General features: G+C 58.6%; 2 protein-coding genes across 4 annotated transcripts; both read left to right on the top strand.

Annotated features, from left to right (window-relative positions):
* Window positions 1-19: 19 nt before the first annotated feature.
* On the top strand, window positions 20-17,272 carry P3H1 (prolyl 3-hydroxylase 1). 3 transcript variants are annotated; one of them, XM_019810089.2, is made up of 15 exons: window positions 20-552; window positions 3,417-3,569; window positions 4,972-5,161; window positions 5,425-5,556; window positions 6,255-6,394; window positions 10,662-10,751; window positions 11,035-11,087; window positions 11,265-11,386; window positions 12,905-13,032; window positions 13,185-13,280; window positions 13,628-13,778; window positions 15,490-15,607; window positions 15,979-16,054; window positions 16,267-16,407; window positions 16,790-17,272. In XM_019810089.2, the coding sequence occupies exons 1-15, from the start codon at window positions 88-90 to the stop codon at window positions 16,943-16,945; spliced, it is 2,211 nt and encodes a 736-aa protein (XP_019665648.2). In that variant the 5' UTR covers window positions 20-87; the 3' UTR covers window positions 16,946-17,272. The 3 variants fall into 3 exon arrangements, with proteins under 3 accessions (XP_019665648.2, XP_034506358.1, XP_034506365.1); XM_034650467.1 differs by lacking the exon at window positions 20-552 and adding an exon at window positions 623-1,235; XM_034650474.1 differs by lacking the exon at window positions 20-552 and adding an exon at window positions 3,225-3,245.
* Window positions 17,273-17,418: 146 nt separating this feature from the next.
* On the top strand, window positions 17,419-27,311 carry CLDN19 (claudin 19). The gene is made up of 4 exons (XM_019810090.2): window positions 17,419-22,338; window positions 23,643-23,807; window positions 23,918-24,002; window positions 25,804-27,311. Exons 1-4 carry the CDS (start codon window positions 22,116-22,118, stop codon window positions 25,964-25,966), a joined length of 636 nt encoding a protein of 211 aa, XP_019665649.1. The 5' UTR covers window positions 17,419-22,115; the 3' UTR covers window positions 25,967-27,311.
* The last annotated feature ends 266 nt before the right edge of the window (window positions 27,312-27,577 follow it).

The raw sequence follows: 27,577 nt of genomic DNA, 5'->3' as shown, positions 1-27,577 counted from the left end.
GGGGCGGGGCGGGACTCCTGGGGGTGGGACTCGGGACTCCGGCCTCCGTGGCGGGTGGCTGGGGGTTCCGTTTGGTCAGAGGAGGCAATGGCTGCACGCGCTTTGAGGCTGCTGACCACACTGCTGGCCGTCGCCGCCGCCGCCTCCCGGGCTGAGGTCGAGTCCGAGGCGGGATGGGACATGGCAGCGCCTGACCTGCTCTTCGCGGAGGGGACCGCGGCCTACGCGCGCGGGGACTGGGCGGGGGTTGTACTGAGCATGGAGCGGGCGCTGCGCTCGCGGGCCGCCCTGCGCGCCCTCCGCCTGCGCTGCCGTACCCGCTGTGCCGCCGACCTCCCGTGGGAGCTGGACCCCGACTCGTCCCCGAGCCTGGCGCAGGCCTCGGGCGCCGCCGCCCTGCACGACCTGCGCTTCTTTGGGGGCCTGTTGCGCCGCGCCGCCTGCCTGCGCCGCTGCCTCGGGCCGCCGGCCTCCCACTCGCTCAGCGAGGAACTGGAGTTGGAGTTCCGCAAGCGGAGCCCCTACAACTACCTGCAGGTCGCCTACTTCAAGGTGCAGACCTGCCCGGGACTGGGCGGCAGGGATACTTCTGGGCGTGGTTGCAGATGGCCCGGGCGAACTTGGGGGGCCGGGGAAGTGTCCGCGGAGAGGGAAGGTAGCCTCCTGGCCGGGGAGCTCTCCTCGGACCCAAGGAGAACGGGGACCCTGCCGGGAGACCTGCTTCGCCCGGTTCGCCTAGGCAGATGGTAACCCCAAAGGTCCAGCCTGGGGTTAAGGCACGGACCAAGCAAAACTTGGCCTTATGTCCCGCGGGAGGCTTCCTAAAGGGAACTAAAGCGGCAGCTTGGGTTTCTCATCCAGATTTCATTGTAAGTGCCCGAGTGAGAAGCTAGGACCTTTCTACACTATCTTCCTTCCGGTTCGCTGTTCAGTGGCTTTTCCTGCTGCCGAGTCCTGCAGCTCTCTTTCAGACCGGGAGGTTGCCACGTCGCCAGTAGGGGCTGTCTAGCCCCTCCCTGTGACGGGACCCTCTGACTATTGTCAGGTTTTCAAAGAAAATGAGTATTTTTAGGAATTCCAGAGTGGCTTAAGTCCAAGTGCATACATGGCTTTGGAGGGCCCGACTTGCGCGGTGATGATGATGACAGCCGGCACATGTTTCTGGGCACTATTTTAAGTACTTGGTGTTTATTGATTTATTTGCCCGGATCCTGTCAATGTCCCTGCTAGGTAAGGTAAGTGCTCTTATTAGCCCCATTTTATTGGGGGAAAAGGAAGAAGAAGGTGCTGTGTTGCATATATATTTTTTAAGATTTTATTTATTTATTTGACAGAAGAGAGACAGCCAGCCAGAGAGGGAACATAAGCAGGGGGAGTGGGAGAGGAAGAAGCAGGCTCCCAGCGGAAGAGCCGGACGTGGGGCTCGATCCCAGCCGAAGGCAGACGCTTAACGACTGCGCCACCCAGGCGCCCTGTGTGTTGCATATTGTTACATCCGTAGTTTAACAGACCTTCGGTTCTATCTAAAGGAGACTTACGGAACCATGAGGACCACAGACTTCCACCTCTCCGCAAGCAGTTTGCTTACGCAGCTTGCTTACATTTCTCTTTGTTACTCAGAAAAGTACTGTATTTGAAACCAAAATAAGTGGGTCACATCTTTGGTCATGTCAGTTAACAGCACACTCTCAGATTCTTTGATTAACATTTCCTGAATACCTGCCACATTCCAATTCTTATACAGGTCATTAAAATACTTGACTTTATATGTTTTGTTTTATATCACTTCCCTAGTGAGAATCACTATAGAAAAGGCTATTAAAAGGGTGTGTACATAGGACTATGGGAGCACAAAGGAGGGAGGATCTAGCTTCATCTCAGAGAAACGAGGGAGACTGAAAGAAGAGGTGACAATTGAAGTCGGTCCTAAGTATCACTAGAGGAGAGGAAAGATGGCCATTGCAGATAGAGTGAGGCCAGGCTGGGAAGAGAGCTCTGCAGGCTTCAGGAGCCAGTGTCAGAATCAGGTTTTAGAATGCTAATTCTGGAATGTGGAATAAGCCTTTGGAGAAGGAGAAAGTGTTGGCAGGGCTAACCATTAGGAGATGAGTTGGTTGTCCACTTGAGAGAAGGAAATTAGGTGCCTTGGTGCTTATGGAGTAAAGAAGGGCTGGGAGTGGAGAGAGAAGGTGGGAGAGAACAGGGAAATGCATGAGCAATGCCGAAAGATAAGGGCAGGAGAATAAATCCATGAAAGGGACAGACTTGTGAGAATTTCTAATTGTACAGTTAACAAAACAGGTACAGAGATGGGGATTATTGACTTTGGGTCACCTAGCTGTTTTAGGGTCAGAGCCAGGGCCAACCCCTTGTTTAGCATGCATTTACTAGTACTGATGAAAAGAGGAAAAGGAAAAAATTCTTAGCATATTAATAATACCAGCTAACATTTATCGAGCACTTAGTGTGTGCCCAGCACCAGGTGTTAGAAGCCGCATGTGTGCCACCTCATTTTAACATTACCAACAAGCCTGTGAGACTGTGAGTGCTATCTCCAGGTGTCAGATTAGGGAACTCAATTTAGAGAGTAAACTTTAAGTATCTAAAGCCCCAGCGAGTGACTAATTAAACCTAGCTTTGTCACAGTTCTGTGTGACACTTAAGCCTGTGTTAATCATTAGATCATCAGTGATTTATTCTGGCTTCTACAGAAGAACCTGTGTAACAGTGATATGCTGGAGTCCATTGCTATGGGCATTATTGTGGCGTGTGGCACATTTTTTTCTCCCCAGATTTCATAACCACTTGTTTTAACCTCACGAGCCCTGGGCTTTGAGTCAGAAGATGCCATATCCAGATTTTGTATAAGACTTTAGGATTTTTTCCATCACCCATCTTTTCCTTGAATGTGTCAAAAACACTCGATTATATTTTATGCAAAAAAAAAAAAAAAGTATCTTCTAGGGAAATCCTTAGGCACAGTGTAATCGTTAACTGCTCTTTCTCCCCTGCTACTAAATTCCTGAAGCCTTAGACTTTTTTCAGCTCAGTTGCCACTTCTGAATCTTGACAATATATTATTTGGGCAGTCAGTCTTCCATAGCATTCCTCCCAACAATATGACCTTTCTTTAAAAATAGAATGTTTACACTTTGAAGGTTTACCTCCTATGATTTGGGGAATGGCTAAGCCTGCTTTGGGAAATGGCTGAAATTCTGCCCAGGACCCTGTGCTCCTGATTTCTGGTATGTAGTCCCTGCAGTAGGTGTGTTTTCTGGGGCTGGCAAGGTCTGGAGCAAACCGTGGAGTGGAAGGCTCAGGAAGGCTGGGATTTCCTGTTTACTGCAGACTGCGCATTTGGACACAAACCTTCAGGGTTTGGAGGCGAGGATCATGTTCCTGTGCTTTACTCTTAGATCAACAAGTTGGAAAAGGCCGTAGCAGCAGCACACACCTTCTTCGTGGGCAATCCTGAGCACACGGAGATGCGGCAGAACCTAGACTATTACCAAACCATGTCTGGAGTGAAGGAAGCCGACTTCAAGGATCTTGAGGCCAAACCACATATGGTGAAAAAAACTTTGTTCCCCCCATTCTCTCTTTGTGTTAAAGTGATATTTACTGGGCTTGTTTTCGGATTGCAGAATTAGTAGACAGTCCGTGTGCAGCACTGTAGGAAATGCAGATAAGTAGAAAACACAGCGATCATCGATGACACTGCCACCTTAAGAAAACCAGTAGTTCATAGTTTGGCCTATTTTTTTTTTAAGATTTTATTTATTTATTTGTCAGAGAGAGAGAAAGAGAGCATGAGCAGGGGAGCAGCAGGCAGAGGGAGAAGCAGGCTCCCCACTGAGCAAGAAGCCCGATGCGGGACTCGATCCCAGGACCCTGGGATCATGACCTGAGCTGAAGGCAGATGCTTCACAACTGAGCCACCCACGCGCCCCTATTTTGGCCTATTTTTAAAACGCTTCTAGATGTTAATTTTTCCCCTAATTTGGCGTCATATTGTGTATGTATTTTTCATCATCCTTTTTGAACTAACACTGTATCATGAGCTTTCTCTCATGTCCTCAGATTTTCTTTGAAAACACAGTTTTTAATGGCTGTGTGATAGTCCATTTTATGCTTGAACTACTGTAAGTGGTACAGTTTTCCTCGACGTTCTTATTCTGTTTGTTTAGCAGAAGTCTGTGTCCCGTGAAAGATACTGTCTGTGATGATACACCATTTTATAAAGAGCATATTATGTTCTCTTAAGTTTTAATAGTTTAGAAATAGAGATATTCGAAACAACAATATCAAAAAGACTTTTAAAAGGAAATTGTGTAAGGGCGCCTGGGTGGCTCAGTCTGTTAAATGCCAGACTCTTGATCTCAGCTCATGTCTTAATCTCAGGGTCCTGAGTTCAGGCCCCTGTGTGGCGCTGTGATGGAGGTGGAGACTACTTAAAAAAAAGGGAAAAAAAGAAGGTTGTGTACATCTAGTACATTACACAGTCACACACACGGGTGTTTGTAGTGATTCTGTGACAAATGGAAATGGCTACTGTTCACAGGGATGGAGGCTGTGGTCCACGTATAGCAAAACCCATTCTGTAATCAGCGGCAGCCTTAATTCCCTCCCCCCCTTATGCTGGCAGGATTGCTCCCATCGGCACAGACCTCATTCTAGCATCTAGGAGTTCTTTTTAATTAAACTTTTATTTTGAACACTATTATCCCTACAGAAAAGTGCAAGAAAGTTGCAATGAACTCCCGTGTATCTTTTATCTAGATTGAGTTTAATGCTTTTGCGTTTCCAGAGAAACCTGTGGAGACCATTTACAGGAGGCCTTCACTAGGTAGTGGCCACCCTTTTCCATCCCTAGCCTGAGACAGGCCATGAGGACGCAGGTGCAGGTGGCGGCGGGGAGAGAGGGCCCAGGGCTGTGCTGGCGGACAGCTGAGTCCCCCTTCCTCCCAGTAGCACGAGTTCCGGCTGGGAGTGCGGCTCTACTCCGAGGAACAGCCGCAGGAAGCCGTGGCCCACCTGGAGGCGGCGCTGCGAGAGTACTTGGTGGCGGACTCCGAGTGCCGCGCCCTGTGCGAAGGGCCCTACGACTATGACGGCTACAACTACCTGGAGTACAACGCAGACCTCTTCCAGGCCATTGCAGGTGAACGCCGACCTGCCCCGCGCACTGCCGCCGGGCCCCTGCACCTGCCCGCCCACCCCCCTGCACCTGCCCTTGCCAGCTGGCCTGGGCTCCCGGGGCCACGTGCGGACGGTACCTGCACAACCACTTCTGCCTCAAACCTAAATTTAGTACATCTGGGAATCGGACTGAAAATTCCTTGCCCTTGACTCTGTTCCTCTTCTCCAGAATCCGCATCCTGAAGATCGACCTGATGGTTATTCCCTGTCTTTGATTCCTTTCAGACCATTACATCCAGGTCCTCAGCTGTAAGCAGAACTGCGTCACGGAGCTGGCTTCCCACCCAAGTCGAGAGAAGCCCTTTGAAGACTTCCTCCCCTCACATTATAATTATCTGCAGTTTGCTTACTATAACAGTAAGGCCTGCTTTCTTCCTTCTCTGCCACTTTTCAGTAGGAAGCCAGAAGCCAGGGAGGCAGGGATGATGGCCACTGCACACTTCAGCGTGTTTGGCTTTTCACTGTGATCTGGCACTCTGGGAGGCACTGTGCCAGGTGACCCCTGGGTGCTTTGTGACAAGCCACTGGCCCCAGAAGCCGATGTCAGCAACCCGAAAAGCTGGGAGAGGGAGACGTAAAACCTCTCTCTTGTCCCTTCTAGAATATTGGTAATCTCACTCTGCATCTGAGTTCAGTTAGAGCAAAGGCAGGGGTGTACTGCCATTTAAACCAGCTCCCGGGACATTTTCCAGCCGTTCGCCGTAGGATAGCACTGATGCTCTGGGCGGGGGACCGCCAGTATCCAAACAAGCAACAAGTCAGCAGGCCCTTACCGAGTTCCTACTGTGGGCTAAGCATCAGGGCATGTTGGGCGTTCGGTAGTAGGAAGGCCTGAGGACCCTGAGCCCCTTACATCAGTTCTGCATTCTGTGTTTGTGTAACTTCTATCCTCCTCGTTCTTCTAGAACTTCTCCCTCAGATCAGGCAGCTGTGATAGGTAGCAGGGCCACCTGGCATGTCATCACTGCCTAGGGCTATGCTGAGACTCAAGACCAGTGGTTCCTGGTGCCCAGGATCAGACCCTTTCTTCTCAGCCATTTCTTTTTTGCTTGCAGTTGGGAATTATACACAGGCTATCGAATGTGCCAAGACCTATCTCCTCTTCTTCCCCAACGATGAGGTGATGAACCAGAATCTGGCCTACTATACAGCCATGCTTGGAGAAGAACCAGCCAGATCCATTGGTCCCCGTGAGGTGAGAGACTTGCGTTTGTTAGGGCAGCTGCCAGCTGAACCCAGACCAGAGGGCAGGAGAGCGGGGGGCGGGAGGGTCTGGCAGCGCTCGTGCAGGGGCTGGGGGCCTGGGCGGGAGGCAAGTGCACTGATGCGCCTGTCACTTAAGAACCAGGGAGCGGCCTTACTCAGCACCATCAGGGCCCAGAAGTCTGCCATCTGAGTCGTAAAAGAAAAGCACAACTGCAGCACGGGCATCCCTTTTCCCCTTTCTCGGCACCTCTGCTTTGAGATTTGATATCATTTGGCCAATATCTATCATTTCTTACTTCCAGCTAAATTCTTTTTTCACTCACCCGTTTTCTTGCCTCTGTTTCCTCCCTGTCCCTGCTCGGAGCTCTCCCTCCTCAGCATCATTCTCAGCTCGCTCCCAAGCAGACACAGTGACCAAAGTGAAACACATTGACATGTTAACAGTGGTATTTCTAGGTGGTGGAATATGGGTGATTCTTTTTGTATCTTGCCCTTCTATATTTTCTAAATTCCCTTCAGCGGAATTACAAATAATTTTTTGTGGTAAAAACGTGAAAAGTTCTGTTTTTAACTTAGTGAAATAGGACACTACAAACCTCGACATTTGTACGTACGCCTGGTACAGACCCTAAACCCTCTCCTTCTTGAGCTCAGAACGGTGAGTTGGATTCCGAGTCACTGGTCTGGGCTCAAGCCGTGGCTCCAGCCGTGGCTCCTGCGATTACGAGGATGTGTGATCTTCCGCGTGTCGCGTGGGAGCTCAGGCACCCTGCCCCGCCCCCCGAGTCCCCGTTTCTCCCTCTACAGACTGGGGTTATGAGCGTGAGGGTCAAATGACATACCGAGTAGAAGTGCACTTCGTAAGCCAACAGGCGAGGTACGAGTGCGTCCCAAGGGTTGTGTGGACAGACAGCATCCCGGGGGTCTCGCTGATGGTAGACAAGTAGCCAGGGGCCGGTTTCCTCACCTCTGACCTCAGCCACTTCCTGAAACAGAGGGTGGCCTATCATGGCCGCAGTGATCCCTGACTTCAGAACAGAACATGAGTGAGAGGAAGGCCAGCCTCGGTCACCCCTGTCCCGCCGGCTCTTCCCAAACCCTACCTACCTTCTACGTAAAAATGTCACTTTGGACCCGCTTTCCATTATGTCAGAGGAAAAATATGGTAAATAGCGATATTACTCTAGAGGCAGCTCATTTGTTTATGCGACAAATATATGGGACAGACGTAGGGGTGCAGAGCAGGCACGCTCCCCCGCTGTGGTGGGATTGTGAATTGGACCGTTCGTTTAACCGGCAATTCTGCCACCGGAGGTCTGCCACGCAATGGTGTCGCACCAGGATGCGAAGGCAAATGTGCCCGGACACACGTCAGAACCTTGCTGCTGAAAGCAGCCAACCGAACCAAGCTAAATGCCCTCGAATCGCGGTGGGTCCGTCCAGTGGTGTACGAGACAGCTGTTCTATTGTGTGAGTAGGCTACTAAGTACCAGTGCGACGCGGTCTCCGTGATCCTGCAGTAGGTAAAGGAAAAAGATCGAGAACTATAATTATGTTGTATCCTATTTATGTTTTTAAAATACATATGTACTTTTTAAGTCGTCAACTTTGTGGACAGATTGATAAGAAACTGTTCATCAGTTTACCGTGAGGCATGGGCCTATGGGTCAGGAGTGGGGAGGGAGACCTGTGTCTGTTCATGTCTGTCGATACTTTGTGGGTCTCTTTTAGCTTACGTGCATTACCTTCGTGTCTTTTGGAATGCCGTCTAAAGCGCACCTCAGGGCACTGATGATACAGATGACATAATCCAAACTTAGAGAACACTGTAGTAAATCTGAGCGTGGCCTTGGATGCGAGCCGGCCTGGAGGAGGGAAGTCAGCCATGGACTGGCAAGCCGTGGAAGGCTTTGCAAGGGGAAGTGCTGTTGACATTTGGTTTTAAAAGCCTTCAGGAGGTGAATGCGGCAAGGGAGGGCCTTGGAGATTGGAGGACAGCTTCTGCACACAACCTGGACAATTGTCCCACATACATGCAAGATGATACCGGGGAGTTCCCAGAAATGAGGCCTGTGAGGGTCAGACTGGGAAGGGGCTTGAGTGCCCTGCCAGGATCTTGGCCTCTGTCCCATAGGGCAGACAATGGTGGATGCTCGAAGGGTTTTAAGCAGTAGCCCAACCCACTGTGCAAGGCGCAGAACGGGAAGGAGCTAGAAGCAGGAGACCAGTACAGGGCTACTGTGGCGGTGCAGAGGGGAGCTGCTCGGCTGGGGGAGGCACGGCTGGACGAGGGAACTGGCCAGGTGGAGTTGGAGGTGGTGTTGGCAGAATGGTGGGGGGTTCACTGCTCCCTCTTCATGTCTACTTAGACACAAGCTTCCTGCTGGGGAGACGCAGGCATGGGGCTACCCACCTAGTGGGCATGGTGCATCCCACCAGGAATGCACAGGTGCAGTGGGATGCTTTCCACACGGATCTGCCCTGCCTGTACTCTGGCTCCAGGGGCCTGAGTTCTCCTCTGTTCGCCGAGAGAAGGAGGTAGGGGATGAGGCAGTAGTCAACTTCCCGGGGAGGTTGGGGGTCAGCATTGAGGATAGCCACCCTTCACATGTGTGGGGCATTTAGTCTGCAAAATTCTTCCGTAGCTTTTGTTTTTATTTCATTCGATTCTCATAACAACCTGCTGAGGTGGGGCCGCCAGCTTGCCCTGAAGGGTAAACCCAGGTTCTTCCTTCCTAGCTCTGGAACCCTGAGTCTCCTGTAGAAACAATCCTGCCCTCTCCTGGTCTGTGAGCATGTTACCTTGTAGTTGTCCTCTTTGGCCACTAGGTGGTGACAGTCTGCATTTGAGAAGGCACTTCAGGTCTCTTTGCCTTGCTGAGTTAAGACCCTTCCCTCCTTCTCCCCCAACCCCCCACTTTATGGTCATATTAATGAGTTTGAAGCAGGGAGGGAAAATAAACCACTTTTAACTAGAACTCTCCTTCCGGAAAGGAAGTAACTAGCATTTGTTGAGCCCTGTCCCGGTCCACGCGCTGTGTGCTTCAATCCCCATCATCTAATTCCCACAGCTGCCGTGGTAGGGGGCGCTATTCTCCCATTTTAGAGATGAGAACCTTTGGGCTCCAAGAGATGGGCTAGCTGGCCTGGTGGCCTATGGCTGCGAGTGGCGACCTGGGTCCCTCCCTGCGCTGTCCCAGTGCTGGCTCAGTTCCCAGCTCGTAGCTCCTACTCCGTGAATCAGTGCCGAGTGAATAAACGGAGGCGTGGGATTTGCTTCCGAGCAGCCTCCGGGCTGTGGGAGAGGGTTTAACTGGAGTAACACACTGAGCGTGGTGTCTAGCGCTTGGTGAATCACTTAAACACCTTAGGAGAAAATTTCCACCTCCCTGTTGGGTAAATACCCTAAATGATGTAGGACTCATTGAGGTCTTGCTAACATTTTCCTTACTGCCTTCATCTTTTATTTCAACTGATGATGTCTTCTTTTTCTCTTCTTTCTTCCTCCTGCTGCTTGGAGACTAGCAGGGCACCTAGGGAGAGATGTGGCCCCAGAAGGTGCTTAGTCTCCCTGCCCTGGGTAAGCCCTACTGTGAGCACGTGTGGGAGGGGCCAGAAAGCCCGACCCAGCTGCTCCAGCTGCAGCCTGACTCCAGGCGGGATCTGTCCAGTCTGTTCAGAGTCTCAGGGGAGGCGGAGGGCCTAATGAAAAAGCACCTGGGCTTCAGGATTGGAAGACCTGGGTTTGAATGTCGGTGCCTGCTCTCTTTCCTCTAGTGTCAGCTTAAACAAGCCGTCTATCCCCCCTGCACCTCAGTGTCTCCATCTCTAAAATGAGGAGCACAGTATCAACGTGAAGGGTGGCTGTGAAGGTTAAATGAATAACACATGGGTCACCCAACACCTAGGTCTCCTGCCTCCGCGTTGGACCCCCTACGGAAGTCAAGAAAGAACTCTCCTTCTTTGAGGGATATTTCCACATCTCCTGAGAATCCTCAGATTTCCTGTCTCAGAGATTAATGGGGGGCCCGGGGGGGTGGTTGTTATGTCACCCTCGGAGGTATTGCTTGTGCCAGGCCAGAGCAGCCCTTAGCACGGGGGTGAGCCTGCTGCCCCAAACTGGAGAACAGACATGGTAGTGGTGGTGGGAGAGGAAGCTCAGGTCCAACTGGGAGCAAGAGCGTGGAACGTGGGGTTAGCCCCCCGCCCCCAACAGGGCTGAATTCCAGGGCATTCCTTCCACTTTGCTTCCTCAGAGTGCCCGGGGGTACCGACAGCGCAGCCTGCTGGAGAAAGAGCTGCTCTTCTTCGCCTATGATGTCTTCGGAATTCCCTTTGTGGATCCGGTGAGCCGGGATGCGGGAGAGGGGGCGGGGGTGCTGGCTGTGCGACTCCGTTGAGGCGGTGGGGCCAGGCGCGGGAACTGTGAAACCCGGGAAGGACCAGAGACAGGAAGACAAAGGGGAATTCGGGGCAGCGAGGTGACTCGGTTCAGAGACCTCACTTCACCTCCCGCAAGGAGGCAGCTGATAAGGTGGCTTCTCCCGGAGGCCTGAGTCTGTGCGGGGAGACCCAGAAGGTGAAGTACGTCACCCTACAGCGTTGATTTTTGTCCCGATCTGCTTTTAGGATTCATGGACTCCAGAAGAGGTGATTCCCAAAAGATTGCAAGAGAAACAAAAGTGAGGACCCTGGAGAGACTGCATGGCTGGAGCGGCCCGATGAAGCACATGAGGCTTCCTGAGCCCAGGCAGATGTGCCTTCCTGGAAGTGGGGGGCGGGGGGCTGTCCACGTGGGGAAGCTGGGTGGGAGCCAGGGTGGCCCCGGAACACAGTCCTCAGAGCAGCTCTGCACACAGGTCCGAACGGGAAACGGCCGTCCGCATCTCCCAGGAGATCGGAGACCTTATGAAGGAGATTGAGACCCTGGTGGAGGAGAAGACCAAGGAGTCGTTGGATGTGAGCAGGCTGATGCGGGAAGGTGAGAGGACAGAGCTCCGGTGTCTGCAAGCCAGGGGTCCCCGCGCTAGCTGGCCGTCCCCGGGACCGGGCTTAGCCTCGCCCGGCGCCCTTCCTGACCCACGCAGAAGGCACTGAGGATTGGCCTTCGGCGAAGCAGCAGGACTCCTGGGTCACAGCAATGCCCGTTTAGCTCACTGCAGTCAGTGTTTATAGCGCAAACCTCACCCGGTCTCCCCACTTCTATCATGCCTCCAAATCTGAGGTCTCTTCCCCCTGTCCGCCTGCTCCAAGCTGCACTGAGACTGCTTTTCCTCGCCTCTCTCCCCAAGCCTCTCCTCTTCCCGTTGCTGCAGGCCCCCTGCGCCTGCTGTCTGCACTCCTGCCCTCCTTGATCTGTGCTTCCCCTGCCCCTGCAGGGGCTAGACCAGGCTTCCAAACACACAGACCCTGCCCCTACCCACTGTGCCTGCCCCTCTAACCACCTGCTTCTGCCTTCTGTTCGTCTGCCCTGGGCTGCTCCTGTTCCTCGGGCCTGTCTGCCCCCGCAGCTGTGCTCATGCCTGTCCCTCCTCCCAGTACCCTCCCATTGCCTCTGCCCATGAGGCCTTGCTTAATCTCCCTGTCCTGGAGATCCCCTCCCTCTCTCTTTGGAACTTCCACGGCAGCTTTCTTGGGGCTTGTACCAAGCCTGCCCGTTCGCATCATTGCTGGGAGAGGTGCTGTCTTCAGGTGTGAGACCCTCGCCTCTCTCCCGCGGGGCCTGGCACACACCGCGGCCTCAGTAAGTAGACGGAGCTAAACTGAGTCTACTCCAGCAGGTCCCCAGCATGGAGGGCACCATGAGAAATAGAAGAGAAGCTTGGCCTTTGCTCTACAGTTGCTTGAATGAACAGTGGTTAATCTAACAAGATGAGCACGTGGAAAGAATCTGTCCCGCGTTCCTTGGGTTTCAGAAAGCTTTCACTCTGTTGTTTCTCTTCTCTGGGGGAGGTGGGCTGGGCAATTGAAGGTTCTCGTTTGAAAGAAATGCTGCTGGTGACTGGTGCGATGGCAGCTAAGACCGTGAGCCTCTCCTGTGTGCCCGGCATTGTCCCGAGCATTGAACTCGCCTTCTTGCTCTTTACGTCAAACAAGCAGCAGTCTCAGGAGTGGTGCTGTCTTACAGACGTGGGAATGAAAGCTCAGGGATGCTAAGTAACTTGCTGGGGTCACACAGCTAATAGGTGGAGGATTCAGGAGTCAAACCCACTTCTTTCTGATGCTGGAGCTCAGGGTTTTAAGAATTTGTTGGTGATGTTTCCTCAACAATTGGCAAAGGCCCAGGAGCCAGAAGCTGTTCAGCAGGGGAGCTACGCCTAGGGCTCAGCTCTCCCATCTTGTCAGCGCCAAGTGCTGTCCGCTGGGCCACGCCTGCCACCTTTGGAAGTGACCACATAGGAGGTTTCTCTGGGGGCCTGGAAACAACTGGAATTTCTGTCCCATCCCCTGGAGGGTGAGCAGCGCTGCCGCTGGACTCAGCCCAGTCTTGTCGTTGCAGGTGGCCCCCTGCTCTACGAAGACATCAGTCTCACCATGAACTCCAAAGTCTTGAATGGTTCGCAGAGGGTGGTGATGGATGGTGTAATCTCCGCTGACGAGTGCCGGGAGCTGCAGAGACTGACCAACGTAAGGGAAACCCCGTGACCTTCTCCCCAAGGCCCCTGCACCAAGCGCCTCCGAGCGCTGAGCTCTCCTGCCCCTCGCTGCGCACTGGTGACCACCTCTTCATGGACCGTCAGCCTCCCCGGCTGAGCCCCCCTGTGTTTTGGGCCTTGCAGGCAGCGGCGACCTCGGGAGATGGCTACCGGGGTCAGACCTCCCCACACACCCCCAGTGAGAAGTTCTATGGTGTCACGGTTTTCAAAGCCCTCAAGGTAGAATCGATACTCAGCATTCTAGAGTGTGGGGAATGGAGAGAGGGGAGGCTCAGGCTTTGGGGGGTAGCGGCGGGGGGAAGTGAAGGTGTCTGCCTGTCGCATTCCAGCGGTCACCATGGAGGATGAATTAAGTTGAGGGAGGTTGAGTCCTGGCTGGTGAAGCAAGTGGGGTCGCAGTGAGGCGGGCGAGACAAGACTGGTGTGCAGAGCTGCGAGAGTGCCTTCTGTCCGCAAAGAGGGGGGGCCGGTGTAACACGGGAGGGCTGTCGTGCGTGGGGGCAGAGTGGGTTCTGCCGGCCCACAGCCGGGCGTTCAGGGCAGCTGACCGCTGGTCTCCTTGGCAGCTGGGACAGGAGGGGAAGGTCCCCCTGCAGAGCGCCCACCTGTACTACAACGTGACCGAGAAGGTGCGGCGCGTCATGGAGTCCTACTTCCGCCTGGACACCCCTCTCTACTTCTCCTACTCCCACCTCGTGTGCCGCACCGCCATCGCAGGTGGGCCGTCTCCACCCCTGCTGAGCACACTGTGGCCTGGCGCGGGTACTGAGGACACGGACAGGAACAGGATACGGCCCTCTTCATCCTAGCTGGGGAACCAGCACAAAATGTGGCAACCCCGTGCGGTCCGTGCAGCGGAGGACGTTCTAGTCAGCCCACCAGGGAGTCGGGAGGACTTCCCGGAGGAGGGGAGACAGTTGTGCAGGATGAACAGGAGTGGTGGAGTGCCCAGGTGATGAGAGGATGCTCGAGCCAGAAAGAGCAGCCCGTGCAGAGACGTGCAGCCTGGCGGTGGGGACGAAGAAAGTGGCTGTTTCTGGGGCGTGGGGCTGGGGGGGCAGTCAGATAAGGCTTGGGAAGGCTTTCAGAAGCCCAGCCCTGGAGAGCTCCATTCAGGAGTCTGTTTTCATCCTGTAGGCCGTGGGGTCTCAGCGATGCTGCTGGGCATCCAGGTTGTAGATGGGTTGTAAGCCATGTTGCAAGGGCCATGTCACAAACTGTTCAATATCAAATCCGTGAGAGATGGACTTTCACAAGGCAGAGCAGATTCGAGGTCGTTCCTTGTCCGCTCTCCCTCTCTTGCGTTTCCTTTTGCTGTACTGAGAAGGCATGAGGTGTGGCCAGTGCCCTGGGGGTCACGCGTGGCCCACAGCCGGACCTGTCGTGCCGCCTCCTTCAGAGGCCCCAACACTGATGTGCCACTCGGTGATAGAGATGAGAGGGCTTTACTCCCCCCGGAAGGTTTGGAGTTCTCTCGAAATCTGGACACGCCCAAACGACTGTGTCAGACACACAACCATATGTGTCACGGCCTCTCAAGGTGGGGGCCGGGCAGTGGGAACCAGGAAGAGTCCTCCAACACGAAGGACTCGGTGAGACCTTTGTCTTTACAAGGTTAGTTTTGCCGCTTTGTAGCGAGAGATTTGGAGAACGTGGCTCAAACCAGAGGGAGGGAAGCTGGGCAGCAGTGAGCGGTTGGGCAAGGACAAAAGCCGGAACCCGGCCAGCGGCGGTGGGAGTAGAGAGGAGAGCAGGTGAGGGAGCTGGGGGAGGAGAGACAGGGCCTGGCGACTGGCCGGACAGGTGGGGACAAACACGAGGGATCTACCGTGACCTGAGGGTGCCACCAGCCTGCTCCAGGTGTGCCCGCGGTTTGCGCTGGGGGCGACGGTTCCATGTCACGAATGGGCTTGCCTGGCATTTTACAGTTCGCGCTGTCTGGGCCCTTTCACGGCCTTCCTCCTGAGTGGCTTCTCCCCCCGCAGAGCCCCGCGGAAGCTAACCGTCTGTTTCCTCCTGTCTGTTCCCCTCCATGCCATCCTCACCTCGCCTCCCGCTGCATAGCGAGTCTCGAGTCTCGCTGTGCCCTGCATCCTGCCACCCTCCTGCCTCCTCGTTTTCTCCTCCCCGGGGACTCCTGTTTTGTAAATTCGAGCCCGAAAGCCAGGTCGTGCCAGTCAGCCAAGAACCCTCCCTGGGTTAGAGCCTCCCGGCCCTGCTTGCTGCACCTGCTTGCCCGACCCAGAACCTTCCCGGGAAGCCTGCAGATTCATCCTGACCCCCGGGCTGATGGCTTAGCCAGAGACCCCTAGTTCACTGGCCATTCCCATAGACCCAGAGGCATGTTGGGAAGCACCCCCGTGCCAGCAGGAGACCTGCAGTGACTCCTGAGGTGTCCCCGTGCTAACGTGCATTACCTCGGTCCCAGAGGCACAGGCCGAGAGGAAGGACAGTAGCCACCCGGTCCACGTGGACAACTGCATCCTGAACGCCGAGGCCCTCGTGTGCGTCAAGGAGCCCCCTGCCTACACCTTCCGGGACTACAGGTGCCCGTCGCCCCTCCGAGGCCCCCAGTGCCCTGCGCCTTGCCCCATCCCCAACACACACACACACACACACACACACACACACACACACACACACACACACACAGGTGTGGGCCCAGCTGTCCCCAGAATCTAGTCCCTTATCCCCACACCCTCTGGCTAGGAAGTCGGAGGGAAAGGGAGCCATTCGGGTGTGGTGTGAGGATGACAGTGGCTTCTCTGGAGTGCGGGTGGTGGGGTGGGGAGCCTCCCTCCCCTGGAAGGCCCCCTCCGGCTGTTGGTTGAGAGCACTCAGAGGTGCACTGGAGCTGCGGGCTGTCGGGGGGCCAGGAGGAGGAGGCCCATGGCGAGACCGTGTCTGTCGTTTGCAGTGCCATTCTTTATCTAAATGGGGACTTCGATGGAGGCGCATTCTATTTCACTGAGCTAGACGCCAAGACCGTGACGGTGAGTGTGCCCTCGGGCCTGTCCCTGGGAGCCAGAAACCCTCTCGGCGCAGTGGGCAGAGTGGCCAGGGCTCCTCTCCTCAAACCCGGGGGGGGGGTGCTTTGAGATATGTCGCTCGCTCCTCTTGAGGCCCCCTGTTCTCTCCAGACCCTGAGTGACCCTGGGCCCCTCTGAAGGAGTCAGTCACCTGCGTCACCTTGTGTCTCCTGCAGGCCGAGGTGCAGCCCCAGTGCGGGAGGGCCGTGGGCTTCTCTTCAGGCACGGAAAACCCGCATGGAGTGAAGGCTGTCACCAGAGGGCAGCGCTGTGCCATCGCCCTGTGGTTCACGCTGGATGCGCGGCACAGTGAGCGGGTGAGAGCACTCGGGGCGCTGGGATCTGCCCCTGCAAGGGCCCCGGTCCTGCTTTGCCCTTCCCCAGTTTCACTGCCAGCGGCTTAGACAGGAGAGGAACGCCAGGCCCAGTGTCCACAGAGACTCCTCCTGGCCACCTTGCCTTGTCGCCCCTGGCCCTTCTTCCATACTTGTAAATGGGGCTCCGGGTTGGGGTGTCAAGATGGGGAGTGGTCGCCCGGTTGGGTAGCATCTCAGCTGTCTGCCCAGAGGTTAGCACCTGCGGGGAAGCAGATGAGCTCAGAGGCCATGGAGGAAGAACTTGTGGTTTCCAGGAAGCAGCCCCTGAGAGGTGAGCGCCTGGTCCAGAGGCCTCTCTGAGTAGGCGGGGTTGTCCTCGCAGGACCGGGTGCAGGCGGATGACCTGGTGAAGATGCTCTTCAGCCCAGAGGAGGTGGACCTCTCCCAGGAGCAGCCCCAGGAAGCCCAGGAGGGGCCCCCCAAGCCTGTAGGGGAGTCTCTGTCTGGCAGTGAGGTGGGACACAGGGATGAGCTCTGATGGCGTCCGGCTCGCGGTGGACGGGTGAGCACACCCACCTGGAGGAACTGTGTCCCCCTGCCCCGGCCGGGCCCTGGGGGCTGTGGAGCAGCGGGGACCCGGTGTCTGCCGCCCAGCCAGCGGGACCCTGCTCACGGCCATCCGCACGGTGCTGCCGCTCTCGGAGTGGACATGGCGGGACGGCCCCCTTGCCTCTGCACCTGGCCGAGGGCTCAGGACGCCGACCCAGAGCCGCCCCCGGGGCCTGCACGGGCAGCCGTGTGACAGCACTACAGTATTTAAGTGTCCGTGTAGACAACCAAAGAATAAATGATGTGTGGTTTTTTACCCGGGAGTTCGTGCGGAGAGTAGGAGGACGGCCCCCGGCTGCCCGCTCTCACTTGGTAAATGCTGCCCCAGCACGGCGTGAGGAGGCCTGGAGCGGGAGCCGGCGTGGCCGCGGCCTCTGCAGCCTCGGGCCAGACACTGGACCCCAGGCGCCTCGGCCTTGTCCTCTGTAGAGCGGGGATCCCAGTCCTCACTCTGACGCCCTTCTGGGTGGATTCAGTATCGGATGTGACAGCACTCTGTAAACTGGAAAGCTCTGGATGAATGGTGGGGATTATGACTAACCCGAGTCCGGCAGCCACCGGCCGGCCCGCAGTGCTCTGGCCTATTGCCCCCGCGTCAGCCGCGCGCGTCCTGCGCTGCCGTCCGGCCTCCGAGGCCCTGGACCCCAGGAGAGCCACACCTCTTGGAGACAGAGCGAGCACAAGTGAAGATTCTGCCCCTCTGGCCATAGGCCCATCTCCCCTCCTGGGCGTGAGATGCTGTGGGTGCCGAGTTCGGGGACCTGCACTCTGGGTCCTCACTTGGCCAGCCAGCCAGTAGTGGTTGACAGCACCAGCTCGGTGCCTGCTGCGGGAACACGCTAGCAAACAGAGCGAGACCCTGCCGTCCCAGAGCTGCTGTTTAGTAGGGGGACACGCACACGTGTGTCTGTGTGTGTGTGTGCATGTGCGCGTGCTCACGCGTGTGGGTGCGCCTGCGAGGTGGAGAAGGAAGCCAGTCAGGCCCTGAGGAGCAGCGGAGCAGCAAGGAGGCTGACGTGGCACAGAGTGGGCAAGAAGGGGACAGCCAGTGTGGTCGGGGTGTCGGGGGCCTCGTCGGTCACTGTGGGCACGTGGGCTCCGCCTCAGTGAGACAGCAGCGGAGTGACAGCCTCGGTGAAGGGTGTGTGTGGAGAAGGGACTCTGGGGCAAACGCAAGTCGAGCAGCGGAGGGCGAGGCTGCTGCAGTCCCCAGGGGGAGAGGAAGGTGGGTGGAGCGGGGCGATGGCAGTGGAGGTAGGGGCTCGTCCCAGGAGCTCAGCCCTCCGTGGGGACAGGAGGACACGCTGGATGGAGGGGGATGAGAGGTAAGGGAGCAGCCGCTCTGAAGCTGGAGACAGCAGCATCTGTGAGCACGCTCAAGGGCAGGACCCCACGGGGACGGTCACTCCTTTGCTAGTCACTGGCCATCGTGTCGGGTTTGGTGACGCACTCGCCGTAGGGAGAGAAGACTCGGCGCTGGAGAGAGCGTGAGCTTGCCCACAGGCTGAACTGGGCGAAGCTCACTCCCACCCTCGGATCTGTGAGGCCGGAGTGCGTGTCCTCCCCGCGACGTGAGATTCTGGTCCTTACAGCCCAGGACGCCCGACGGTAGTACCCAGGGAATGCTCGGAAAGCACGGGCGCAGTGCTCAGCACGCACCAGCTACACCACAGAACAGAAAACTACGTCAGCCTGATGCTGGTCTTCCAGAAGCTTCCACATCCAGGCAGATGACCTTTACAATTTCAACGTATGCTAACCACACAGAGCCGGCCCACTGTCTCAGCTGAACTCATGAAAGGTCAAACGTTCTCCGTGTCCCCGGGGCTGGGGTACGTGCCCGTAATGAGGGCCGCTAGTCGCCCGGGCTGCTGGCAGGGCTCTCGGCAGGGTGCCAAAGACAGCCCGGGCTCAGGGGTGTTTGGGGAGGAGGGGGCATCCCCAGCAGCTCCACCCCCGCGCCCGGTGACATGGGGGACCCAAAAGTGAGGCTGGTCGTAGGGCCTGGAGGTGCTTACAGTCCCGGCGAAGGATGCAAACACGCCGAATGCCACGAGCGGAAAGAGGCACAGAGCATTGCGGGGCGGCAGCTCCGGGCGCCTGGCCCTGCCTGGACACCGCGGGTGGCTGGTGGCGCGGCTTCCCGGCTGTGGCCTGAGGCAAGTCCTCTCCATTCCCCGCCTGTGGTTCCACAGGAGCGTGAGCCTGAGTTGCGGGGCAGTAAGACCAGCACCACCCTCTGAGCCCCCGGTGTTTCGGGCGGTGGCCGCAGCGTGTGCCGGATGGTCCCCAACGGCATCAGACCCTCCCAGCGGGCAGTGGGAGCGGCCAGGGAGACAGCTCCAGGACTTCACTGGGAGGGGGACAAAAACATGGCATCCCCAAACCGGTCGATGCTCGGCACACGTGTGCTGAGCCTGGCTCTCTGCCGGGAGCTGCTGGGCAGGAAGGGGCTGCGGGTCTCCAGCCACAGGCAGCGCGCCCACACCCGGGAGCAGAGGGCACAGGGGTGTCGCCCAGGAGGGAGTCTTTGCAGAAGAGCCTTTGTTGCCAGCCACATTGCTTCAGGCACAGTATGTTTCCAAAAGCACTTGAACCCATTACTTGATCCCTGTAACTCCCTCATGAACCAGACAGGGCCAGTGCCATTATCCCTCTTTTACCTCAGAGAGGCTAAGGGACTTGCCTAATGTCACACAGCCTTTCGGTGGCAGAGGTAAAGCTAGAAACTGCTTGCAACACACACGAAGGCACTTGTCAAACCGGAAGTGCGGCGGTCCAGCGTGGCTTCTGGTCAGCTCCAAACGGAGGCTGGGCTGGGTCCCTGAGCCGTCCTGCTCTCCCCGCATGCCTGGGAGTCACTGGACTGCAGGGGACCGCAAGGGTAGTAGGGAGCTCCCCCCAGCAGCGAGATCTGAGTTCCAAAAGGCTTTGGAATCTTCGTGAGGGAAGGCCCCTCAGGGTAGGAGAGGATATTCTGACAGAATGGACTGGAAACCTCAAATAACAAAGAGGAGGGTTACCCAGAAGAGCTTCAGAGGGGACGTGAGCCCCATTCTGGGCCATAAAGTGGCTCTGGGGCCCCAGTGCGAGGGAGGGATGCCCTGGACGGAGGGGCGTGCAGACATCCCGACATCTCTAAGGTCTCAGCGCCCCCAGACTTTGCTCCTGGGGGCAGCTGTGTGACCTTAAGTGGCTCCCTTCCCCTCTGGCTCTCAGCCCCCTCATTCATCAGAGGCCTCCTCGGAAAGCAGGGTGTGGATGAACACGGCGCTAGGGCACAGATCTGCTGCGTCTTTGGCCCGGGTAGGTTACCTCTCGGCCTGCCCCGCGCCAACAGCTGCCTTGAGGACCACACGGTTCTGAGCAGAAAGGGTGTGCACCGCGTCCCGAGGAGCCTCCGCTCTGGGCTCCGGCCATGTCCTCTCTTCCCCCTGGTTGTACGGTCTCCGAACGGCCTGTGGTAGAAGAGGGATCCAAACTCAGGACTGACTTCTCAGACAACTGTTCTAGGCCCCCTTTGCATTTGGGGACCCTGGGGCCATCCCAGGAAGCAGGTCTGTGTGTCCGTGGATCCACGTGGCTCGGGCTTTCCCAGCGCAGAGGGGGCCCGGTGTTTGCCCCTTGTGCGGAACCGCAGGCCAAACGGCCCCCACCCCTGCCCCTGGCTGCTGGAGCTGCAGGCCATACCAGGGGCCCACGCCCTGGGCGGGTGCACAGGGCAGCCATTGTCTGCGCAGTGCCTGGCACCCTCTCGTTTGCATAGCCACGTGAAGAATGCAAGGGAGCAGGCTGGGGACCCGGCTGTGGGGGAGGAAGCCTACGGGTGAGGGTGGGGGGTCAGCTGCCAGACCCTGCTTTCCCCTACTGTGGTCCAGGAAAGGCAGGTGGGCCGCTGGGGATGGAGGGGGCAGCCGGGGGCTGGCCGGAGTGGGAGCAGGACTGTGACATTCCCCCCGCACCCATGCCCGGTGGAGCCCACGGGGCCAAACTGAACGTGAGGGGATTGCTAATGAGCTCGAGGAGAGTTAAATATTCCCCTGCTCCAGAGGGCTGAGCTGGGATGGGAGTGAGAAGGGGAAGGCGGCGTGCTAGGAGGGACAGCTTGAACCCTAGGAATGTGCAGAGGCCACGGCTCCCCATCAGGCTGCTCTGGAGCTGGGGGCCAGGGCCCGGGGCCTCCAGCCCCAGCAGGAGCTGCTAAGCCGGCCAGCAAGGGGATTAACGGCGCTGAACAGTCTGCCTTCCTTCAGGTCGATGCCAGAAGGTCAGGGCTGTCTCCCACCTCCCTGGCCAGGCCCCTTGCTGGCTGGCAGCCAGGTCCGGCCCAGCCTTGATGCGGTCCCTCTTCTGCCCTCCTCAGATCTCAAACAGACCCCACAGTGCTTATTCCCTGGCCTGGCCTCCTCTGCTTTTGATGCATATGGCCCCACAGAACCCGGGACTCCCTCTCCCCAACATCCAGCCCACTCTCTCCACATCTGGCCTCGGAGCCCTCTCCAAAAAGTTCTCCCTGATGTCTAACTCTAGTCTTACCTGCTGCAAAGTAGAATTCCATTTTCTTTCCGTCCTACAGTCAGAGGACAGGACACCCCAAGGGGCAGGTCAGCCACGCAATAGCAAAATCCATACTCTCAGGGCTGGCCCTTGAGCAGGAATTAGAATTGCAGGACACTTGCATGGTTCCTAAAGGGGGTTCCCTGGCAGGAAGGCCCTGAGGGCAAACAGGGTCACTCCTCCCAGCCCCTCCCCCTCTCTATCCCCGGGAGGTGGGGCAAGGGCACCCACCTGAGCCATGGCCCCGCCCCCCGCCCCCAGGAGCTCTGCTGGGGACCCTGCCCTGGCTTAGGCAGCTGCTGTGGGCGGGCCCCTGGCCTTTCCAGCCCCTGGGCCTCCCCTTGCATTCTAGAGCCCAGAGCCACTGCCTTTGTTGCCGCTGCTGCCACTGCTGGGCTGCCACCCTCCTTCTCAGCCTCTGGCTCCTCGCGGCTCCTCCAACCCCCACCCAGCAGTCCCTCTTACCTGGCCATGACCCCCGCCCCCCCAGGGACCCTGGCCCAGCCCTGAGCCCTGGGACCTCCAGCCGCCTCCCCTGGACCATGGCCAACTCAGGCCTCCAGCTCCTGGGCTACTTCCTGGCCCTGGGTGGCTGGGTGGGCATCATCGCCAGCACAGCCCTCCCGCAGTGGAAGCAGTCCTCCTATGCAGGCGACGCCATCATCACGGCCGTGGGCCTCTACGAAGGGCTCTGGATGTCCTGTGCCTCCCAGAGCACTGGGCAGGTGCAGTGCAAACTCTATGACTCACTGCTCGCCCTGGAAGGTAGGCCTCCCTCCAGCTGGGTTGGGAAGGTGGGATGTTGGGGAAGCTTGCCCACAGCCGGCCACCTGCACTGGGCTCCATTCTCCAGCCCCCTGCCCCCGTGCGCTTTTGAAAATCCCGGCGAGCCTGGCGCTCCGTGGAGGGCAGGTGCTCTAGGCTCTGGCAGCCACGGTCCAGATCCTGGCTCTGCCACTATCACCCTCGCGGAGTCGCTAACCCTGTCTGTGTTCTAACGTCCTCATCTGCAGAGGGGGCACTAGGACTTTACAGAACTGTGGAGGGTTAGATGAGGCAGGTGAGTGCCTGGCACTCAGGCTCGCCTCCACCTCTCCCCATACTCCGTATGCAGACACGCTGTGCACACACACCTCCAGGCCAGGCCTGCCACCTAGACAAGCATGCCTCCATTTGGGTGCGCTGAGACACACACACGNCAGACACGCTGTGCACACACACCTCCAGGCCAGGCCTGCCACCTAGACAAGCATGCCTCCATTTGGGTGCGCCGAGACACACACANTGGGTGCGCTGAGACACACACACGCACACACGCACACGCACATGCCTGTGCACACAGGTGCTTGGGCACACAGGTCCCTCTCCTTCTCCTGGGGTGTGCATTTGAACTTGACAAGTTGGCTTGTAAACAGGAACCGCTGCAGCTCCGTCCCCGGCTCAGGGCCGACCCACCCACCCCCTGCCCAGGGCGGCGCAGGCCTGAGCCGGCCGCTATCACACAACCCTCCCCCACAACACCGTCCAGGCCGGTCATCTGGTCTCCTTCAGGAACCGAGCTCCCCTGAGCTGCCCGAGGCCCAGGACTGACCTGCGCACAGGTGTACGGCTGCCATGGGTGACCCGGCGGGCAGAGGGGAAGGTGACCAGGAGCCAGAATGGCAGATGGGGAAGGGGTCCCTGCCTGAGAGTCAACTTGGGGCTGAGCCGGGCCTCAAACACCCTCGCTCCCTCCTGCTGAATCGGCCAGGCCCCAGGAGGAACTGACCCCGCTGCTTGGGGGGGTGGGCCGGGCCCCAAAGGGAGTCCCACCGGCGGAGAGCTGTGGACGGGAGAAGTCACACTACCCTGGCACCGTACACACCACCTGGAGGAACCTGCAGGGGGAGTGACCAGTGGGGGTAGAGGTGAAGCTCAGCCCCACACCCTGTCCTCAGGGTCCCCTCACACCTGCTGCAGGCGGCTGCCCAGGAGGAGCTCCCGGCCCCTGCCCCAGCCCCTGCCCCGCCGGGCTCCTCCCACCCGCCCGCTTCTCCCAGCGCCTGCTCAGTGCCCCCCGCTCTGCCCAGGTCACATCCAGTCCGCGCGAGCCCTGATGGTGGTGGCCGTGCTCCTGGGCTTTGTGGCCATGGTCCTCAGTGTGGTCGGCATGAAGTGCACTCGGGTTGGAGACAGCAACCCCATCGCCAAGGGCCGCATCGCCATCTCTGGGGGTGTCCTCTTCCTCCTGGCAGGTCAGTGTTCCTGGCTCCCTGTCCGCCATCTTGGTCATGGCAGGTGGCCCCTCTCCGGGTGGCCAGCCGGGGGCCAGAGCAGAGCTGAGCGCTCCCTCCTCCGTCCTTAGGCCTCTGCACTCTGACAGCCGTCTCGTGGTACGCCACGCTAGTGACCCAGGAGTTCTTCAACCCCAGCACACCTGTCAATGCCAGGTGAGTGCCAGGGCCTGGCTTGTACCGGGAGCCAGGGGTGCCGTCACTGAGAAGCCCGCTGGAGCGGGGAGCCAGGCAGGGCGTGGCCGAGCCCGCGGAAGAGGCGAGCGTCCTGTGGAAGACACCGCAGGAGCTCAGCACCCTGGATCCGGGTTGAAATCCCAGCTCAGTGCATGCTGGCTGTGGGAAGGGCGAGTTCCTGTCAAATGGAGCTGGGACCCAAGGACCCAGCTGACGTGGCTGTGAGGGCTCAGTGAGATGTTGCAGGGAGGACTCGGCACGATGCCAGAGCCCCAGAGAGCACTCAGTAAGCCCCTCGCTGTGACTCCTGCCCAAGGCGGCAGGTGCATTGGGCTGGGAGATGGAGACTTGACAAGGGCAGATGGGGGCCTTACAGCCAGAGGAGGATTTGGTCCCCATCCTGGGGTGGGAGGCAGCCAACCATCCTTCTGGCTGTGGCATGCAGCATGGTGGGGAGAGGTTCAGAGATATTTAGGAGCCAGAATGGCCGAGACTAGAAGGGACTATGAGGCTGAGGGCATGAGGGCAGGATAGGGGGTCTGTGAAGAGCCTGGGCCCACCTGGCTCCACCCCCGACCTCTCAACTGTGCAGGAGCAGAGGATGGGACAGTCTCAACCCCAGATATCCCAACAGACCTTGGGCCCTGGGTTGGAGGGAGAATGAGAAAAGATACCCCGGGCTATCGCAGTCAGGAGGGCCAGCCGGAGAAGACAGAGGTGTGGCGGGGGAAGAAAAGGAGGCCACAGGCATGGCGAGCGTTCCCCGGGGCTGGTGGCTCTCGCCACAAAGATCTCCAAGCACCAGGCAGCTCAACTCAGAGACAGACGCGGGCTGGCCCTCCTCCCAGTCCCTCTGACACTCCTCCAGGCACCTGGTATGCAGGCCCGTGCTGGGCCCTGGGGACACGGCCCAATCCGTGCTGTCCACCTCGAGGCGCTCCCGAGGGAGCCAGGCAAGCCAGGAGCTGAAGGCCCCCCAGGAAGAGTCAGCGGGAGGCACAGCAGGGGGGGTCAGGGAAAGCCCCGGGGTGCGGGGACGCGGCCGCTCGAGTGGGCCCTGAAAGCGGAGAAGCGGAGGAGACGCAGAAGGGGGGACGCTCCGGGAGGGGGCGCCTCCAGCAAAGGCACGGAGGTGGGAAGCCCGGGTGGGGGGCGGGGTGCCGCAGAGAGGAAGTGGGGGTGTGCAGGCTGGCAGTGGCCGCGAGGCGGGGAGTTCCGTGGGCCGGAGGCCGACTGAGACAAAGGTGGCAGCGACTGCCCTGCCCCTCCCCACGGGACTCGGCAGCCCTCCGGGACTNGACGCAGAAGGGGGGACGCTCCGGGGGGGGCGCCTCCAGCAAAGGCACGGAGGTGGGGAGCCCGGGTGGGGGGCGGGGTGCCGCAGAGAGGCAGTGGGGGTGTGCAGGCTGGCAGTGGCCGCGAGGCGGGGAGTTCCGTGGGCCGGAGGCCAACTGAGACAAAGGTGGCAGCGACTGCCCTGCCCCTCCCCACGGGACTCGGCAGCCCTCCGGGACTCCCGCCTCTGGCCGGAGGGGGAAAGGGGCCCGAGTCTGTGGGGAGCTGGCCCACCGCAGGGACCCCTGGGTGGTGGTGATGTGCTGGGTGGAAGGCGGAAGGAGCGATGGGCGTGCCGAGGAACTTACCGGAGGGACTGAGGAGCCTTGGGAGGCCCCCAGTCCCCGCTCCCCACAGCCTGCACACCCCCCACGCCCACGTGGGGATCCCTGGGGGAGGGCGGGCTTGCAGCCACACCTGATGCCGTCCTCCCTACCCCTTGCAGGTACGAGTTTGGCTCGGCCCTGTTTGTGGGCTGGGCGTCCGCCGGCCTGGCCATACTGGGGGGCGCCTTCCTCTGCTGCACCTGCCCGGAGCCTGAGAGATCCAACAGCAGCCCGCAGCCTTACCGGCCTGGCCCCTCGGCTGCGGCCCGAGAGTACGTCTGAGCCCCGCACTCCTCCGGCCCCTGCAGCACCCTGGCCAGGGCCAGTAGGGCACAGTGTGCCCCGCGAGCTCGGTTCCCAGCCCGTAGGTGCACACGCGTGTCCCGGTACAGGAGTGGACCCGTCTGCACAGCACATGTGCACCAGCACGTTTCCTGTCCAGGTGCCGTCACTTTTCCAGGGCGGCTTATTTACTCCCTGCAGGGCGACACGAGTGTCTGCTCTGTGCTGGGCCCTGGGATCACAGCCACGAAGACGACCCTTGGTGCCCCATGCCCTGGGGTGGCCTGAGCCTTTCCCCTCCGCAGGCTGACAGGCTCCTCACAGCAACCGCATGCAGGGGGCAGTGCCAGGATGATGAATGTCCCCCCTTACATGCGAGGAAACAGGTTCAGGGAGACCAAGAGGCTTGGCCCCTCTGTTTCTGAGTTCAGGTCTCAGGCTCTGCCAGTCTGCCCAGCACCGTGTGGACACCCACAGGCATGGCTAGGCCAGCACGTGTCACACCCGCCCCCAGGAATGGGCCCCAGGGAGGGCTGCCGTGGGGGCCTGGGTCTGACTGCGCCGGTCAGTCCCTGCGTGTGGGCCCGCACCGCACATCCCCTGCCCCCCGTCATGCTGCTCACCCCACTAACCAGCTCTCCTCTCTTTTGACTTTCAGACCAGTTGTTAAGTTGTCCGCCTCCACCAAGGGCCCCCTGGGTGTGTAATGTCCAGGTCCCCAATTTGACTCTGTCCCCTGCCACACCTGGACTGTGTGTTTGTTATTTTTTGGAAAGAGAAGTGAACACCCAGCCCCAAGTGTGGTGTCATTTGATGTGTCCCTGGCATGGCTACAGTGGGTCCTGGCTCGGAGAGGTCAGAGCTGGTCCCTGGGGTCTTCGGGCATAAAGATGGGGAGACAGACCTGCAGGGTGGGCTACACAGCACACCCCATGCTGATCGGGGCTCCAGTGACCTCCCTAGCCTGATTCTTACCTCAGAGCCGGGGTGGGGGCACACGGGAGAAGCTCACCACATGGAGAGGGACCGTAGGGCCTTTTAGCCACTCCGATTGTCCTGAACAAGGTTGCAAGTCCCTAATGCTGCCCCTTCCTCCACACCCACTCTTCCTCCTCTCCAGTCTGCTGAGATCCCCCTCCATCCCTGCTCTGGATCCAAGTAGAGAGGGGCGGCCTCAGGCTGCCTGTGGCCAGAGCCCCGTCCTCAGGCCGAAGGGTGAGGTCCCCGCTGGAGGGGCTTTCAGTCCCGAAGTAAGATACACCTTAGTATGGAAGGAGGAGCCGTCCTCAGAGAGACCTAGGGAGGAAGGTGAACCCCCATCAGCACCTGCCCTCATGCTCAGGCCTCGCCCGCCCCAGACATCCTCCCTGGCCCCGAGTCTCTGGCCACCGACTACCCTCTGTCTCCCATCTGGAAAGAGCTGGCCATAACTGTCCCCCGCCTTCCTCAGCCCTCCTCGGCCAGCTCTGTCTGGCTTCCTCCAACACCCGTCTGGTGACCACAGCTCTCACCGACTCACTGAATCCCCAGGAGGCGGCTGGGCCTTCTCCCCCGAGAGGGGCTCCGGGGAAGTGGAGTCAGACAGGATGACCGTCACGACGCCCCCTTGGA

This window comes from Ailuropoda melanoleuca, chromosome 2, assembly GCF_002007445.2.
Source record: "Ailuropoda melanoleuca isolate Jingjing chromosome 2, ASM200744v2, whole genome shotgun sequence".
Taxonomy (NCBI): domain Eukaryota; kingdom Metazoa; phylum Chordata; class Mammalia; order Carnivora; family Ursidae; genus Ailuropoda; species Ailuropoda melanoleuca.
Note: the sequence above shows the minus strand (reverse complement) of the source record. Positions and strands in the feature narration are given on the sequence as shown.

Coding starts and splice junctions, on each gene's coding strand:
- CLDN19 (XM_019810090.2), top strand. CDS start 22,116: ATGGCCAACTCAGGCCTCCAGCTCCTGGGCTACTTCCTGGCCCTGGGT. Junction 22,339..23,642: donor CTCACTGCTCGCCCTGGAAG/GTAGGCCTCCCT, acceptor CGCTCTGCCCAG/GTCACATCCAGTCCGCGCGA. Junction 23,808..23,917: donor TGTCCTCTTCCTCCTGGCAG/GTCAGTGTTCCT, acceptor CTCCGTCCTTAG/GCCTCTGCACTCTGACAGCC.
- P3H1 (XM_019810089.2), top strand. CDS start 88: ATGGCTGCACGCGCTTTGAGGCTGCTGACCACACTGCTGGCCGTCGCC. Junction 5,162..5,424: donor CCTCTTCCAGGCCATTGCAG/GTGAACGCCGAC, acceptor GATTCCTTTCAG/ACCATTACATCCAGGTCCTC. Junction 6,395..10,661: donor GATCCATTGGTCCCCGTGAG/GTGAGAGACTTG, acceptor TTGCTTCCTCAG/AGTGCCCGGGGGTACCGACA.